Raw genomic sequence first — 18,820 nt, 5'->3', positions numbered from 1 at the left:
CAGAGCTTCATGGTTATCCACAGTAAATCATCAACGAAAGCCCAGGCTCACTGGGCCTCCACAGTGGCTCAGCAGTTGAGCGCTGGGTTGCCAAGCTGCCCGCAGCCTCTGCAGCACCAGTTCGATCCCCGGCCGCTGGGCGAGGGTCCCACATGGCGCGCAGACCTCTCCTGCCGTGCCCGCTGCTCCCCTCAGCAGTGTACTTTGGTCCTTCTGCCTGCTCTGCTCCCCGCTCTACCTCTGGTGAATTCTCTCACCCTCCCGTACTTCTAACTGTACCCAGTGCTTGTATAAATAAATAAATCTTTTTTTTAAAAAAAAAAAAGAAAGCCCAGGCTCACTTTGGGGGCACCCCCACCAACAGAGGCTTCCTTTTCCTGCAGGGTCCTACACGCCAGTCCCAGGCCCTGGTATCTGGACATGGTCTGAGTAGTTCTTGACCTTGTGAGCTGACACAATGGGGGCTGCGGTCCGAGAGGAGCTGCACTTGCTGTGTCACTTGCAAAGACAGGCAACACCAGGCTGAGGCGTTTCCCATCGGTCGTGCCAGAAAATAGGCTTCTTTTGCATCTGCTCATTTTCTTTGCCAAGCAGAAAGGCAATTATCTGTGCCAACACAAAATATAACAGCTGCCTGGACACCATGCGCGTAGGAGCTGATGACTTTAATCAGAGAGCGGAAGACAAAATTACAAACCCAGCACACTTGGTGCACAATGCGGGGGAGGGGGGACGGGAATATCACTTCTGAGGGGGTCTCCACTGCTCTCTATTCCAGGAAAAACAATCTCCCATGGCGAAAGCTTCCACCCTTGCCAGATGTGGCTACGTGACCTTTGCTCCCTGTCCCCCTGTCCGGGGCAAATGTGCTCATCATCCCTGAGAACTCTCCCTAAACATGTGAGTTCTTCCAAAATCACAAAAATGTGGGAAGAAGATTTTAAAATAAGGCACAATTATTTTAAAAAAAGAGAGAGAGAAAATACTGAGCACTCACAAATATACAGGATTCAAGCAGGGTAAAAATTCTGTATTACCACTTCGTCACTCTCAAAAAAGAATTTAGCATTTAACGTATGTTCCATCTTGCTTTATGACATGGTTTTACTACACACAACTCTGAATAAACATGAGGGCGCCTCCAAGAGTCACCCCTACACACCCATGTGGAGTGTCTAATAAGGTTTATTAACCAAGTAAGTGAACAAATTGTCTCTGCTGAGTTACGGGGCTCTGGGTGCAGTTAGGGGGCTCTGGGTACAGAGGGGCAGCCCTGAGTCAAGGGTTATAGCAAGACACGTAGGGGCCAAAGTGTAATCATTTTTTAATAGCAACATTTTCCATACGTGTGACCTTAGTTCCAAATGCTTCAGGAGTGGAGAATCCAGGAAAGGACAGGAAAAGAGAAAGTGATAAAACGTACACCAAGAAACTCCCTACAATCAGCTAAGGGTCTCATGGTGGGATCTCCCTTTAGGGTCACCCACTCCCCCCGCTGACCCCCACAGCACTCCTCTGACCCCCGCCAGGCGCATGAGGGCGGCAAGAAAAGGAGAAGAGGGGAAGGGACGGTGGTTTCCTAAGAGTGTAACAAAAATAGCCTTTAGGGAGAACATCAAATGACCCGTGACACCCCAGTCTGTCTTGCTTCCCAGATAAGAAAAAGAGAAATTCAGGAAGGTAAAAAAAAATGGCCAAGACGCAGAACAAATGAGAACTCTCGCCTCCCCGCCATGCGGGCCGGGAAATGACACCGCCTTCAGAAACAGCAAGTCTACACTGTGCCAATGTTGCGTGAACAGCAATGATGAAAAATATAGACTGCCCCCCGCCAAGGACCAGAAAGGCAGCTGCCCCTCTGGCGCTACAGCTGCTGTGCTGCAGAGAGGGGGAACAAAGGGCCTTGAGAACAGAAATGCATGGGTCCCTTGCTGATGCGGCTTAAAACCCCAACTGTACTTCTTTTTTTTTTTGGTAAGATTTATTTATTTATTTATACAAGCACTGGGTACAGTCAGAAGTGCGGAGGGTGAGAGAATTCACCAGAGCCAGAGCGGGGAGCAGAGCAGGCAGAAGGACCGAAGTACACTGCTGAGGGGAGCAGCAGGCGGCAGGAGAGGTCTGTGCGCCATGTGGGACCCTCCTCCGGTGGCCGGGGAACAGCTGGGGATTGAAGCGGCGCTGCAGAGGCCACAGGCAGCCTCGCAACCCAGCGCCCAACCGCTGCGCCACCTGGGAGGCCCCCAACTGTACTTCTATAATCAACAGGCAGCTCTTTTTAATCAGAGCCTTTTTTTGTCACCAGTGCAGTAGGGAGAATTCCTTTCACAAAGTCCCATTCCTTTCCAGTTGTGGAAAAATGACTTAGGAGAGCCAGATGCAAAAGTATGGGGGAAAAAAGGCCACGATCAAGACTCACACATCGGGAGCAGAGAGCCCCAGCCCTGGAAAGCAGAAACGTCCAGGTGACCCCTCAGGAACAGAGGGGGCATCTAGCTACCGAGACCAAAACATCACTCCTTCCCTCCATCTCACTCCGGCTGGTTGTTGGGTTCGGTGGTCTGTGTTTTTTTCTGAATTTTGACGTATTAATTGCCTTCATGTCCTGAAAATCCATTCTTCTGTTCCCTCTAAACACTTTACCGATACTTCCAGATGTTGGATCATTAAGAGCAAATCTTTAATACCGGCTCCTCATGGAGACTGCTGCTTGGGGTGACTTCAAAATCAATATGCATTTTACAGATCATCCATACCGGAATAAAGATCCCCGCTCCAATGACACGAATAGCATTAATTATTCAAAACCTGAAACACATCTTCCTAGAGGGCCATAAGGCCACTTTTATGTTAAAAAAAAAAAAAAAGTTGATTTTATTATTTGTTGCTCAACCTGGCTTGTTTATTGTAGTGATGATTTATTCAATGGTCATTTGAAAAACATCAACAATTTTAAATTTAATTTCATAATTTAATCTTAGTCTCAGGAAACTAAGGCCCAGGGTGAGCATCTCTCCTGGGATAACACGTAGAAGACGGTACCTGCCACCAGTAAGAAGCAGCGATGACACAGCCACTGCTATCCTCCATACTGGTGAGTTCTCCATCACTGTGCCAGAATGTTTTCCTTGTGCAGTCATTTCTCTCTAAAAGATGGTGAGTGGCCTAGAGGTTAAGTCAGCACTGTCACTGTGATGCCCTGAGTTCGATCCCCAGCCAGGGAGCTGACCCACATAGGGCACAGCAGACCTCTCCTGTCTTGCCCACTGCTCCCCTCAGCAGTGTGTTTCAGTACATCTGCCTGTTCTTCTCCCCACTCTGTCTCTGGTGAATCCTCTCATCCCCGCACCTCTGGCCTGCACCCCAGTTCTTCTATGCAAAAAGAATAAAAGATAGTGAGAAAAGAGAAAATAACTATCATATGCAAATCAAGATGATGCCAGTTTCATAAACACAGCACAGAAAAGGTGAACCCTCCAGAAAGACTTCTAAGTGTTAATCCTTCCACACTGGCTCTGGTATGGCCATCTCCCAAAACCACAACTGAGAGCTCCGGGAGAACTGCTGCAGGTGTCACCTCACTTGTCCCTCACGATAACATGGGGGGCTGCCAGTCTCTCCGCCCTCCACCCTGAAAGCACAGGAGGCTGAGGGCAGAAGTCATCAGCCAGAGAGGGAGCGAATGCAGCAGAACTGGCATCAGGCACGCCGAGGGCTCTTTATTGCTCCAGACTCTGCCCCCACTCTGGGGCTGGTGAGAATGCAAACTGCCAGCTGTGCCAGACTCCCGGCTGCCAGCAAGCACCCCCTCCTAAGCAGAAGCCAAGGAGGGGCTGACATGCTGGCATGGATGCAGAGCAGCATTGTGACACTGCTCGTGAAGGAGAATTTGAAAATCACTTGTATTTCCACCTCTCCTGCTGGATGAAATGTCCCTTCAAACTCAGGCTGAGGTTTTTGCTTTTCTTTTTTTTAAGGATTCTGTATTTTTAAGATTCTGAAACAGTAAATCTACAAAATATACTACCAGACCAAGCTGGGTGGCAGATAATTGCCGGAGCAACAAAGTGGAAATCCCAGCAAATTTTCTGAACTGGCCGTGATCTGCTGTCTGCTGTCGGAGGCAGAGCGCCCTGTTTGTGAGAAGACCTCTTAATCCGGGTCCCAGTGTTTACAACGTGATGCTGCTTTTATTAGTAACACTTTACAACCGCCCAGCAGGTTGTGTTAAAAAGGAAATAGGAAAGCACCAAATCCTGAGGCAGCAGCTTTAAATAAGAGCAGGACAAACATCTACAGCAAAACCCCCTCCAACCCCCCAGAGCACCAGCCCCTTGCCGGGAAAGGAGAGATGTGTGGTGGCCTAGAAGTCACCTCTCAGCCACATTGGACAGGCTGAGGGCTCTATGTGGTGACTGTGAGCTGACGACTAGGCCGGAGGCCTGGGATGTGCTGGGAGAGCCAAGGTAGCAGAGGTGAGACTGAGTGCCAAGCGAGCCTCCCACGTTCTCATAGCTTCTCTTTCAACATATGTCCCTGGGCATCCAGTTGGGAAGCAGATGCCTCGGCTTGATTGCTCTGCACCGAGAAAGGCAAGAGCTTATCTTCCGCGGACGGGAGCTCATAGGGGAGCGGGGCTGCCAAGCACGGGCACCCAATCAAGATGACGCCTGGCAGCAGCCAGCGCACCACCAACTGCTACCCATAAATTAAAAGGAATTCTGCCTTCTTAGCATGTGATTTATCTGGAAGGAGCTTTGAGTGCTAAGTTCTGAATGAAGCCAAGGAACACTTCATTGAAATGATCCACTTTAACACTGAGTTCAGTTGGAGAACCAAAGTAGATTTCTTTCTTTTTATTCCTAAATTTTTTTAAAGGTTAGTTTTGCACAGAACTGGGGTGTAGGCCAGAGGTGTGGGGGTGGGGGTGAAAGGACTCCCCAGAGGCAGAGTGGGGAGCAGAACAGGCAGATCCACTGAAATACATTTGTGAGGGGAGCAGTGGGTGAGACAGGAGAGGTCTGCTGCAACATGTGGGTTGGCTCCCTGGCCTGGGCTGGAACTCAGGCTGTGGGGGTGAAAGCACTAAGACTTAACCCCTAGGCCACCAGGGAGGCCCCCCAAAGCAGATTTTAATAAGCTTCCAGATGAACTCAAACTAATTTCTGCTTTCCCACCCACCCCAGGCCAGTTCAGAGGGAGTAACAGCAGTCTCAAGTGATGCTTAGGAGATAGTGAAAGGAGAAAAAAAAAAAAAAAAGATTCTCCAAATTCTCTATCCACAAAGCAGAATACTTTCCTGGGAAGTTCTGTATTGAAGAAAGACTATTTTAAAGACTGACCTGGCTTGGTAAAATCAACCCCTGAAGGCACATTAGAGACTGTATCCCAATAAACACAATTACAGGTTAAGAAGCCTGGGGACCAGTTTATTCTGGAAAGGAACTTCAGTTTTTTAAAATGGATTTCCCACCATTTCCATCATTCTGATAGCGAAACACCAACAGTTGCCTCTTCCCAATAAAATATTTCATTCTGCTCCAGCAGGCAAATGCTTGCTCTCAGCAGCTTCCCACCCCAGCCACTGGGGGAATATGCAGTCAGGAGCCCAGAGGGAGCAGGCTTCCAGGATAGTCACGGTCACTTCACTCCAGAAAAAGGGCACTGAGAACTACACAAGGTCAGGCACATGGAGGCCAATGTCAGAAGTGTCATCTGGATACCTCCAGGGGACAGGATGGTGGGTACACACAGGTACGAGGGCCCATCATAAATGATTTTATCAGTAAGTGGGAAGTTGGTTGGCCAGTGCCAATGACAAAGCACAAGTCTCAGCTTCCTGGGTTCTACCGCCATCATGCACTGCCCCCTCCCAGGACAGTCAGAGTGAGCTGCCGTCCGCCTGACACAGCATCCACCCCACCAAAGACAGAATTCCAGGGCAAACAGAGCCCAGCTTCTCTTTAACACACAGCAAAAGAAGTGAGGGAAGACCATCAGTAGCAATTAAAGAAGTGGCAAAGTCTTTTCAACATAAAATCTCAGTTGATATCTTCTTCCAGAAGGTGGGGAGGGGTGTGCTTTTAATCAGAATTTGATACTCTGAACACTGAACATCAAGACCTCTAACCAATCTTTTTTCCCCATCACTGTTCCTTATACTCCCTGGCCATCTGTTCTCACTCCTCGCTCCCTTGAATTCAGAAACTTCACTTCATTCACAAGTGTCTGCCAGTTTATAACTATTTTACTTTGTCAGTTCATCTAGGATTCCTTGTTTTACTCATCCAATATCTGTCTTCGTCTTTCTGATCTGCTTTGCCATGCAATTCCTTCAAACTCCCACGATGCTGTAGATGGTGCTATTTCGTCTTTCCTTGTGGCTGAGTGGTAATCTGTTGTGTGGACAGACCAGATCTTCTTGATCACATCCTGTCTCAGTGGGTGGCTTCCAAGTCCTGCTTACTGTAAATGATGCTGTGATAAACACCGCAGAGCATATAGTTTTTTGAGCCGATAGTTTCATGTTCTTTGGAGAGATGCCCAAGAGAGGGAGTGCTGGGGTCATGTGCTATTTCTAAGTTTAGTTTTTGGAGGTCAATCCAGATCACTTTCCAAAATGGCTGCTCAGCTTACATCCCACTGACGATGTATTAGGGCTCCTCTTTCTTGGTAAAGTCACAACAACTGAAAGGCTATCTGATTCCTGAGTGCAAACTCTAAGACCCTGATACTGGGCTACCCCAAATTTTTGTCAGCCTAATGCAATGAGTGTGACACAAGTAAGAGCTCAAAAAAGGCCTCCGAGCACAACCAAAAATATATACTTATCCCAAAGGAACGCCACCGCCGCCTGTGCCACCGCAGCCTGTGTACCAAGCTTCCCTGTTCTCACAACACCTCCTGGTATACAGACCCAGTCGGGACACAGAACATTCATAGCATGAACTGCTGGGGCTGATGCTGCTGGGGTCCTGCAGGGCCCCTTCTTTGCACGCCTATCACATGCCTACCACATGCTTGTAACATGGCCTGTTGCTTTTGGCCCAGACACCCAAGCTGAGAGGAAGCTGCTACCATCTCGCTTTGGCGATGAGAAAGCGAGACACACAGAGACAAAAGCACCTGTCCAGGATGATAGGCAGGAGCCATGGCTGAGATGTGTCCAGAACTAGGACCCCGAGGCAGCTCTGGTGTCCCTTCTCCACCTGGTCACCTTCAGACGACTGCACAGCCTGGCTTCCAGAAGTAACTGTAGTACTAACGCTATTCACACCCAGACAGGTGACACCCTTCCTCCCAAGAGGGGACCTCTATGACATGACACTCTGCTGTCCTAGGACTGAGGGCCCTCCGCCCCAGGACCCCACCCCAGCTGTGCCGAAGGCGGCTCTGCAGGCCTTGTTGTCTCTGAAAGAGCCTGTGCTCAGAGTGAAAAACCCGCCAAAACCCACCTAAATGCAGCCCACAGAGGCTTCAAGCCTGAGCACCGGGGTCTGCCTCTAGACACACGGGACAATGTGGGACCTTTCCAGATTCCTTCTCAGAGCAGGGCTCCCTCCGGGACTGGCCCAGTGACCAGGGAGTGGGCAGGGCCCAGCTTTCAGGGCCAACAGCCTGAGTCCAATCCTGCTCCTGCCCTAACTATGTAAACGTGGACAGGGTCCTTTGCCCTCCAACAGCTTCTGTTCCCCCTGCTAGTGGGGGTGCTAACAGCTCCCTAGAGACTTCTCATGGGTTGGCTGGGGTCACGTGGCAGTGCTGGCCCCTCCCCCGACACAGCAGCTGGGCAGAGTCACAGAGCCCCCTCTCCTCCTGCAGACCATCCCCCACTATGCTGACTGACTCCCTCCAGTGGCCAGAGGAGACTAAGTGATTTTTCAGGGAGTTTGCAAACCACTCATTAAATATAGTGTGATTGAAAATCCAACGATACCAACTTGAAATTACATGAGTCACGTTAAAGACAGAGGCAGTAACAAATGAAAGTTCACTGGCTCCTGATTCGAACACTTCATGGAATTGCTCTCGGTGTCCTGATGTCATGGCCACCTGTTGTCAACCTGGCACCATCTTATTCGCTCCAAACCCACGACCAGGAACATCTGCAGCCCGTGATCAGCCTCACAGGAGGGCTTCCGTGGCTGCAGGCGCAGGACAGGACCCACACCTTTGCAGTCATGCCTCACACTCTAGAAGCCCCTCAGCACCAGGTACATCCCCGGCCACTCCTGCTCCAGCACCTTCCACCTCTGCCCTCCACAAGCTTTCTACACACACACACACACACACAAACACACACACACCACATGTCTGCCATCAGCCAGATATGGTGATGGGGACCTAGCAATGCCAACATAAGCCAGGTCATCGGGGCACCCACCTCGTGGGCCTCCCAGCCATGTTGCAGCCTGAAGCCTTGCCCCCGCCCCAGACCTCCAGGACACCGGGGGGTCAGCCCCTCCATCTCCATCCTTGGCCTCCCTGAAAAACCTAACAATTTCCCCAAGTGTCTATCTGTCTTCTCCATTCCGGTTCTCCTCAAAGGTCAAGACTCTCTCAATGTTTTACTGAGACTGTTGGTCTCTGTCCTTTCCTCCTCAGGAAAGTAAAGTGTTATTGTGATTTTATTCTCTGTTCCTCCTTCCATGTCCCAGACCTCGAAAAAACAATTTCTCCCCTCGTGCGTCTCAGCAACTAATGCTGTCACCAACTGCTGGAGTCAGAAATCTAGACACCCTTGTTTCCTGCCCCCCACCCCTACTCCCAAATGCAGCACCCCCAGGAGATCCTAAAACCCACCACCTCTCTGTGCCAGTCTCCACCACCCTCTGCCCAGATGCTCTTTCCACGGCATCTGTACAGAGGCCTCCTCACCCCTCTGGTTCCACATACTTCTTCCAACACTGTGAATGCACAGGAGCCAGTGAGTATTTTTTAAAGGAACATCAACATTTCTCTTCAACATGTTACCGTTCAGCTTAGAATAAAGTCCAGACGTAGTTCCACACCAACATGGCCCTCACATCACGACCCTGTGCACCCAAGCTCTCCCTTCATTTCTGCTGCCATTGTCCAGCCTGGACTCCTCGCCGGGGCCCCACCACCCCTCCAGGCATTTGAGAGCACAACCAAGGAGGCTTCCCCAAACAACCAGCACACTCACCAGGTGGGCCTGCCTCTGCACTGGGGGGTCACAGTGCCCTCTGCCTCTCCCAGAGGAGATGGGATGCAAGAGCAGAGACCTCAAACCCCTTATTCACAGGGACCTCCTGGTTTCAGAACATTCCAGGCACATGATGATGTATAAGAGGTATTGGCTGATGAGTGAGTGAATGGGGCAATATTGGAAAAAAAAAAAAAAAGCAAAGGAGGAAACATTTGAAAACAAAGAGCCTGACGAGAAGACATTTTCTGGGACAGAACAGAAGGCGGCCAACAGTAACCTGAACCAGCGAGGAACTAACACCGTGAGTGCTAGTGCATTCCTAGCCATCTCTGATTCGCCCATGGCCAGCCGGAGCCACCTAGAACCCACCTGCCCCAGAAAGCACCTGTTCGCATCCAGCCATGTGAACTGTCAAGGCTGGGTCAAAACAGTAGATGCTTCTGAGAGGCAGAGCCCCCAGGCTTTCTCCCCAGCCTGTGCTGAGATAGAGCCACCACATGGGGCAGGGAGAAGGCAGTGGGAGGCAGCCTGGCCTTCCCGGAGGCCTCACACATGCCACACTGCTCCCCAGGGTGGCAGACTGCAGGCCTCTGCTTGCTGCATCCCCCATTCCTTTCTCATCTGATCTAAACAGGGGAGGGAGGGAGGAAGGGAGGTCACAAAGAGCCAAGGGAAGGACACCAGGTGACACTGGCCAGTGAAAACAGGCTCCAACCAGTACCTCATCATGGACCACAGGGCTCGAGGAGACACGGGGCATCCACTGCTCTTGGGTGCTGGCGGCAGCGGGGAGTGGCAGCCACCCCAAGGTCCCTTCTGGGGGGCTCGTTGCTGCTTCCCATTCTCCCGGGAAGGATGTGCCGGCAGCGAGGGCTGGGCGCTCCTGGGCTGCTGTGGGCTGCGCTGATCCGTGTCCCCACTGCTCCTAGTTGTGCGCAGAAATGAGGGGAAACAAAGTCAAACAGAATGACAAGACCTGCCGCAGAGAGAGCAGCACCTAGCCCACCCCCAGGCCTGCCCTGGGAGCCAGCGCCCTCTGGCCTTTCCGTTACTTTGTATCTGGTATCTTCCACGCCACTACAGCCCCCACCCCAGACACATACACCACATACACCTTCCCATATATATGGCCCTCCGTATTTGGTAGCAGTGGTACTGGGATTCAATCATGGTCTTATAAAATCGTGTTCATAGCTGACCCACACTCTAAATTCTCAGAAAAGCTTCTTTCACAGATCCCGAAAAATCAGAACCGCCAGGCAGGCAACACTGTCATGTTGACGCTACCAAGTGGCGGTGAGAACGGGGACACAGGGAGGGTGGGCACTGGCGGGGAGGGGGGGGGGGGGAGGACGGGGGAAGGGCTGGTCCCGCTGTCTACACTTCCCGTGACATCTCAGATGTTACAAAGCACAGCATCGCCCAGACCCCAGCGACCCACTGAACACCTGAGCCCCAAATCCAGAAGGACCAGGATGCAAACAGTGTCCATTAAACAGCACAGCACAGCTGAGCAAATGAATGAGTAGATGTCAGCGCGGACAGTTTCAGACACCCAGCGGTTCAGGAAGGAAAGGCCGGGGCACCACCTGTGTCTGCAGACATGTATGTGGCACACACGGTAGGAAACAACCGCACAAAACTCATTGGAGTGGACGTGCCAAGTGCAGGTCTGTGGTCGCTTCCAGAGGGAAGGGTGGCGACTGGGGCCCCAGCAGGTTACTTTCTTTTTTTTTTTTTTTTTTAAAGATTTATTTATTTATTTATACAAGCACTGGGTACAGTCAGAGGCGTGGAAGGGTGAGAGAATTCACCAGAGCCAGAGCGGGAAGCAGAACAGGCAGAAGGACCAAAGTACACTGCTGAGGGGAGCAGCGAGAGTGACAGGAGAGGTCTGTCGCACCATGTGGGACCCTCGCTGGCAGCCGGGGATCGAACCGGTGCTGCAGAGGCTGTGGGCAGCTTTGCAGCCTAGCGCTCAACCGCTGCACCACCAGGGGAGGCCCAGCAGGTTACTTTCTGCACATTAAAATTTAAGTCCTAATTTCTCCAAAGGATAGAACAGAAAAACGAAACTGAAGTTTGAGGAGCTGACCTCTCACTGAAATTGTTTCTTGCTAAAGGTGATGTCACCCGAGAGACCTGGTCTGCTCTGTGGCCCCATCGCAAGAGCAGGACCAGTTGCTCTGGTGAGAGGCAGCCTGTGTCTACCCTCCCACAGCAGCTTCCCTTCCTCCTGGCAGCCAAGGGAGCAGCCCGGGGCCCTGATGTTCCTCTGTATTTGCAGAGAAAGTGGGGGACAGGTCACTGAGAATGCATGAACTGTGCGTGTGTGTTATTCTGAGAAAACGGGACACAGCTCTGTGAGATCCTCAGAGGAGCTTGTGACCCCCAGAAGCCCGAGCAGCAGAAGTTCCAGGCAGTCCTGAGCCTCTGCCTTAGCGTGCCCCGCAGAGGTGGGGTGCTCAGGAGCCCATAAATGGGGCTCCAGATAACGGCTCCTTGAGGCAGTGATGCTAAAGCAGTCTCTCTCCGCCTCCACAAAGCCAGGCTAACAGTGCCGTGACCGCAGCACACACCTGCATGTGGTGGGGCGTGCTTAGGAGATTCTGAGATGGGCCTGGACCCCCCCAATCCAGGATGCACCCAGCTCCTCCTCACCCCCCACTAGCATCACCAGCAGTTCCCTGACAGCCCATGTCTCATCTGCCGCCCCCACCCTTCTTGGGGGAAGGAATGTAACCTGTGTTGTTCTTGGCCTGACACCAAACAAGTGCAAGGTGGGGTAAGAGGACAAAGGGAAGCAGGATTGTCTCTGTGGGTAGAGAGGTCGCCCCAGGCAGCAGAGAGCTACCACAGAAAGCACAGTAGCCCCACGACTTGTGGGCTACACATCAGCAGCGCCGTTCAGCCACCAAACTCCCAGCAGGTCGGTGTGATGGTCAAGAATGATCGGAAAGGGAATGAGACAGACAGAGCTTCCCTTGAAAGTCTGACTCCAATTGACAGAGAAGATAGGAACACAGACACAGGTCAGCGGAGGATCAGGACCAGGGAGGTGTCTCCGACAGCAGGAGACAGGTCTGGGCAGAGCCCGAGGAAGAGGCTGTGGGCAGCTGCAGTGAGTGAGACAGAGCAGAAAGCAAAAGAGACTAACAGGACTCTGGAAGTGGGAAGAAGAGGGGGAGATGGAATGTTCTCCAAGACAGGCTGGCCCTGCACAGATGCCCGGAGAGGACGGTGTCACCCAGGCCACGCCCAGGCCAGAAGTCCTCTGGCCCAAGGCTTTCCTGGCATGAGCATGGGTCAGAGTGACAGCTGGGTTCCCTCCTCCTATGCGCCTCTAAGGGGTACAGAGAGCAACCAAACACGAGGCTCTACTGACATTACCTCCAAGGAGGCCCAGGCAGAAAAGTGATCAGAATTTAATGCTTCATCTCAGTATGTGGCCACTCCCTGCTCTTGCCTTTCTGTCAAGACACAGAAAAGGCAGGGAGTAGGATAAAAAAGCAGGGGTAAGTCTGTCACATATTTTTAAAACTTCAAAAGTAAGGACTTCATAATTCTGGAACAAAGGGCTCGCCATGTGAAATGGTTAGTGAGGATGGATTTGACAGTAGAACAAAACTATGGTAGCCCCAGAAACTTGAATATACCTTAGTCCTCCTTACTGTCTGTAACCCAGGGGATAAAAGGAATGTGCCTTCTGTTTTCAAAATGAAAATGAACCACTACACAAATGTGTCCTGGAATTTGAGTATGACCTGTGACTCCTCCAGTATGGCTTATACTGGCCTTCTGTGCAATTCCAAAAGGCGCCTCCCGAAACTCTTAGGCAACAGCACAACCCCAGAGCCAGCACAACAGCTGTTTTTTTGATGGCTGCCAATCATCTGAATGCAGATTCAGAGCAAGCTGTTAAACACTATTCCATTTGCAAATTCCCTGTGAAAGTCCGGATTTTTCGGTAGCATGCGACCAGAACAACCCAGTCATATGAACTTGCAAATGAGCCCTCATTAATTTGTCTAGACATGGGAAGAGTCTGGACACACATCATGCCTGGTTTATAACAGATGGATACACTTAACCAAGTGTTATATTTGGTTTTTGTCTGAATGGAAGTCTGAGAACTTTTTCTCTTCACATGCCCCCGCTAGACATAGAAACCGGGAGATGACTTACGACTCCTCATGCGCGTGGGACAGGGAGAAGAGGTCGCACAGCAAGCAGACCCCGAACACAGTGACGCCTGTCTCCTTCACCAGCATGGCGCAGGTGCCCAGGAACAGGCTGAGCATCAGGAAGAAGGGGGATGCAGTCGGGGGGAAGCGCTCCCCCACCCCGCTTGGGGCCACACTCCTGAAAAACAAGTTTCAAATTCTGTTCAGTTGAGGAGTGTGGGCTGCCAGAGCGTGCACTTCTGAAAGGCTGGCTCTAACAACAGGCCCGCTGTGCTCCAGGTACACAGGTGAGCAGAGATGTCCAGAGTGTGCATCACAGAGCCACTTAAACTGCAAATCCAGGAGAAAGCAGATTCCCAACCATCCTGAATGTGATCCTTAAATTAAGGGATACATAAACTATCGTAAAATATGGCATAGAATGAACACAAAACGCCACTTAAAATGCTATCACAGAGTTATACTTCGTGACATGGACAGACATCAAAGTGAGTGTGTTTGAAGTAAAGCCGCTAAGCCATGTGGGCAAATCAGAGTCAGGCCCCTGAGTTCACAGCTTGTCAGTCAATTTACAGATAAAACGGGGCAGGTGACTTTTTCAGCTCTTGCACTTGTGAAACTGGGTCATGGGGCTGGAGGGAGGAGAAAATAACTGGCTTCTTAGATGGTAAGGATTTAGCATGATCATTATTATGTTAGTGAAAGTGTTTTATATGCTTTTGCACAAAAAAAAGTAAGACGTCAATGGACATATATGTCAAGTGCATATGTATATGCAAGTATATATATATATATATATATATATATATACATATGTATATAGTGTATATTTATATTGTAAAATATAATACTCATTTCTCTGTGTGGTGAAAATATAGGTGCTTTTATTACTATCTATTTATAGAATGTATTAATGATTAACAGATCTGACCAACACAGAAATGCCCCAAGTTTTAAGGAAGCAAATCTAGAACAATCCAAAGTACAGTATTATAAAATACAGAGAAACCTCATTGGATCTGTTTCCTAAAATTGTACAAAATGAACACAAAAGCAGACTCGACATGAGCTGACAATATACCAGCATCATCCCCTCCAGGTCCATCCATGTAAAACACAGATGTTTTAGTCTCCTTCTGGCTAAGTATATTTCTCCCATTTATCTTCCATGAGGAAATATTAAGCAAAGTTTTTTATTTTCGTCCTCAGCATAATTTCCAGCAGGGGTCCTCAAAAGCCCTCGACCTCTGCAGCTCTCTCTCTCAGGGACACAAGTACCTGCCCACACCAGCAGTGCCTGCCCCCACGCAGGCCACACCCATCTGTACTGCTGGGAAGGAACGGCCATATCTCTGCAGCTCTGACATCTGACCCTGACAGCTCCATCATGGAACTGCCCAAGGTAACACATAAAATGTGCACCAGATGTGCATCTTCCTCCAGAGCTGACACCGCTAAGGTGGGACTGGCCTGCCCGACAGCCTGAAATAACACACCTCAGTATCACGCAGAGAGGGATCTGAAGCTGTTACTAATCTCGTTAACACCAGAGTGAAGAGGAAACACGCTGTTGACAGACTGATGGTCTTAAGATTTTCACACCATGGTTTCATACAGTGCAGTGGGAGGCCACCAAGTCACCAAGTTGAAAACCAGAAGAAGGTTCTCAACCATATGCACCAAAACAACTCGAGACTTAGTTCATGTCATTCTCATGCAAGGTCTGGATTGACTCTAACAGGACCCTCCACCTCAGCACCTCTGGCATTTGGGAGGACGACACCTTGTTGGAAGGCTGTGCTGGACATGGTAGATCTCTGGCCTCTCCAGGGACAAGCAAACATTGCAAAGCGTCTTCCCAATCACCCCAAACTGAAGGCTACTGGTTCCCTCGGAGTCTCTGAACTAATCCAGAGATCAAAGTTCACAGATCATTAATTAATCAGCATTCCTCCTGGGAAGTAGGACATCGAAGTTTATTCCCCACCGCATTCTTTCATTCATTCATTCATTCATTCATTCATTCATTCATTCGTAGTAGAACTGTCAGTGGTGCAGGGGAAGAGAGGATTCACCAGAGACATAGTGGGGAGCAGAACAGGCAGATCCACTGAAATCCACTGCTGAGAGGAGCAGCAGTTGAGACAGGAGAGGTCTGCTGCGCCATATGGGTCAGCTCCCTGGTCAGGGATCAAACTCAGGCTGGAACACTGACAGAGCTGAGATTTAACCCCTAGGCCACCATGGAGGCCCACCCCACCATGTTCTCTTATCCACCTGCCCCTTTCCCAGTGTAGATGTGTCACAACTTAGCTGACAATCTGGTCACCAAGGGTTGAGGGGAGAAAATTAATACCAAGGGAAGTTATTTTCTTTCTTTTCAATTTCCCAAAGCCAGGAGTTTCTGCATTTTGATATAAGGGTGTGTGACTTAGAAAACCACAGCTGAAAAATACTACTTTCCATTCAGCCTTGTTATTTTAAGCTCTGTACTTACATTAGTGAGACTAGTGAAAAGGAAAACAAATCGTGGCCAAAATGAAAAGGAGAAATTAAACAAATCACAGGCACACAGAAGTGCAGACGACACTTGCTCAGTGTGTTTTGGCTCAGAACTAATTCCAAATTCCACTCTCGGTGAAAAGGACAAGGAGGAATTGAGAAATGGGAGTTGCCTTCCCAGCACTGGAAGAGCAGCCCCTTTAAGAGGCCGGGATGTGGTTCAGACTAGAAGAGAGAAGGCCTCGCAGGAGGTAAGGATAATTCTTAGCGCTGGGCTTCAGGGCACCAGCTCAGCTCTGACTGCCAAAAAGCCTCCCTGTTAACCAGGTTGGTGCTCAGTCTACACAGATACACACACATGTACACACACGCACACACATGCACACAGCCCTGGGTGGGCATTAAGTCCATCATGAAGAAGGGCCATACATACCTATTGTAGGAGAGAAAAGTCAGCAGAAACAGCAGGCACGCCAGCACATCAGCTCTGCCAACAATTCCGGCCACCTAGGAAGTTTGGAAAAATGGAAAATGAAAACCTCAGGAGATACCTTTCAGAAAACCCTGACGGCCATGGAGTTGCTTTTAGATGAATGAAGGTACAATGAAACAGCAAGCGCTGTTCTCCATCTGACCCATCCCCACCCCCAACCACAGACAGCCCAGGGTTTACAGGAAAGGCAAGATTTTCTCACTTCATTTCAGGCTCTTCCTCTCTTCTCTGGTGGGTCAGTTCTCAACAACAAAGCGTATTCATTGGTGAAGTGACTCAAAATACTCCAGGAGCAACGAGCCTAGATTCTGTGCTGGTCTGTGGCCATGTCAGCCAGGGGATGGGGGGTACTGACAGAATATGGGGAGGCTGAGGGATCCAGGATGCTGACAAGGAAACGAGGCTCTGACTGCAATGGTGAAGAGTGTGTGTATGTGTGCACGCGCACGTGTGCACATAATCATGCTTCTTGGCTCTATCACTAACAGGGCCTGAAAAGAAGACACCCCAGGAACAAAAGCCAGCCCAGCACTCCTCACTAAGGAGGACACAGCTGAGTCCTCAGCAGGGCCAAGGAGACATGAGGGTGTGTAGATCATCTTCTCATGACAGAAAGCAAGAACGCACCCCCAAATGACAAGTACATGAAAAAGGACATGGGAGCAGGGGACAGGGAGTTCTCACTGGACACAATTTAACATTAAATAAAGGCAGTAATATAATCTAATGTATCATCATGTAATACTTCATATTATTGCACATGACAAGCATGATATGTGATACACACATAACATAGCATATGTGCATTTATGTTACATTTTATATATTTTACAAACTTTTTATATATTTACATATCAATATTTTTCTTCATCTGTTATACTATACCTATAAATCAGACATATATTATAAACTATATATTATACAGAGGCTACAATTATTTACCAGTATATATTATATGATGTCTATTGCAGAACTGCAGAATTACATTGTACTGATAATACTTACATACCCTCTAATACAAAATTTACATAATATGTAAATCTATATTTTATAAAGAAAATGAAGACTGGTAACTGTTGCAAATTCAAGGACACTAAAAAGAAATGATGATGAATGACCTTGGTTTTAGAAAACATAATTCAGAAAACTAAATTACTAAGGCATAAAGTGGATGAAATGTCTCAAGTGTTTCAGAAAGCAAATAATATTTTCATATATTAAGAGGGAAAGTGATAAAACAAAGTGGCAAAATGTTAAAAACTTGCGAATCTGAATAAAGAATGTAAGGTCATTATAATTTTGAGTTTAAAATTTTTGTTTTGAATGTATTTAGATGGAGACTGAAGTGGAAGAGGAGGGAAAGACAGCAACTTATAATCTCCGTATGACTTTGCTGCTCTACTGCTTTGTGTGTGTACTTCTTGGAATGTTGTGAAACTGTAAAGGGAAACATGATTCAACAACGCTTCTAAGAAAAAGCCACAGATGAGGTGGAGCTTCTGCCTGGGGGGGTGTGGGGAGGCTGGGAATGGGGCTGGGGTCTCAGGCCGGAGAAGAGCATCACCCAGCAGAGAGGACATGACCTCCACCCTGGGCTAGTGAAGCAATCAACAGTTAAGAGCGGGACGGAATTTTCTGGTGAATTTAACATAGTACGAGCACTTGCTAATTTGCCATCACACGTGCAGGAGACTCAGGTATTGTTACGATGAGTGTTACTTAGTGAAACAGAGAGATGGTGTGTGTGACGCCCCCTCTCTACCTTCTCCCTGCAAGGAAGGGCCTGGGGGAAGCACTGAGACAGGTTTTCCTGGGCGACTTATGGGAATCACCTTTTACTTTAAGGTTTATGTGTGTGACGTTTTACATAACTACTGGATAAATTGATCTATCCATTAGCTAATAACCTAAATAAAAGCCAATTTGTTCACATGGATGTGCTGAGAAAAAAATCTCGTCTAATCTGCACCAAGAGAAACCCAGACACGGACAGCAACCATGGTCACAGCAGAGCGAAGAGCAATGCTTGGTGTGGCTCACTGACCCACACATCAACAAGGAGCCTGAGTACAAATCAGGAAGACGGTGGATTCAGGGGAGCAGGCAGTGACGACACGGTGTTGCTGGGGGTCAGGCCAGCTGGGGCTCCAGGTCTGCAAAGCAGGATCGACGGGGTTCCTGAGTGGGGCCCAGCCCCGGCCAGCCCAGATCTCAACTTTGAGCCCTGAACTCAGCATCTCCTGCCAGGCCCCTGGGGATGCATCATGGGTGAGGCCAGGCCTCTGGGCCCAGAGGGACACTCTTCACAGCATGCCTGCTGTGGCCAATGCAACAGCAGTGAGTCTTGTGGGCTGGCCCTAGATGGATCTTTGTGCCAGGGGCAGTCGCCATCAGGTGGGCAGGACCACACTGCAGACCCCAAGAGCAGCAGGACAAGCCGGATGGTGCCCCAAGATCAAGAAACCCATGTGG

At 49.4% G+C, this 18,820-nt stretch overlaps 1 protein-coding gene across 3 annotated transcripts in view; it reads right to left on the bottom strand.

The window, feature by feature from the left end:
* TMTC1 (transmembrane O-mannosyltransferase targeting cadherins 1) overlaps positions 1–18,820 on the bottom strand; it is a gene marked incomplete at its 3' end in the record, with an annotated part of 173,124 nt that overhangs the window by 136,076 nt on the left and 18,228 nt on the right. For all 3 annotated transcript variants that reach the window (XM_084255808.1, XM_084255809.1, XM_084255810.1), the window contains 3 exons: positions 16,289–16,362; positions 13,355–13,531; positions 9,891–10,094 (listed from right to left, as the gene is read on the bottom strand). In XM_084255808.1, the coding sequence (XP_084111934.1) occupies positions 9,891–10,094; positions 13,355–13,531; positions 16,289–16,362 (455 nt within the window). The remainder of the gene's footprint in view (positions 1–9,890; positions 10,095–13,354; positions 13,532–16,288; positions 16,363–18,820) is intronic.

This window comes from Talpa europaea (assembly GCF_964194135.1).
Source record: "Talpa europaea genome assembly, chromosome: 15".
NCBI classification, from domain to species: domain Eukaryota; kingdom Metazoa; phylum Chordata; class Mammalia; order Eulipotyphla; family Talpidae; genus Talpa; species Talpa europaea.
This window is presented reverse-complemented; position numbering and strand designations above follow the sequence as displayed.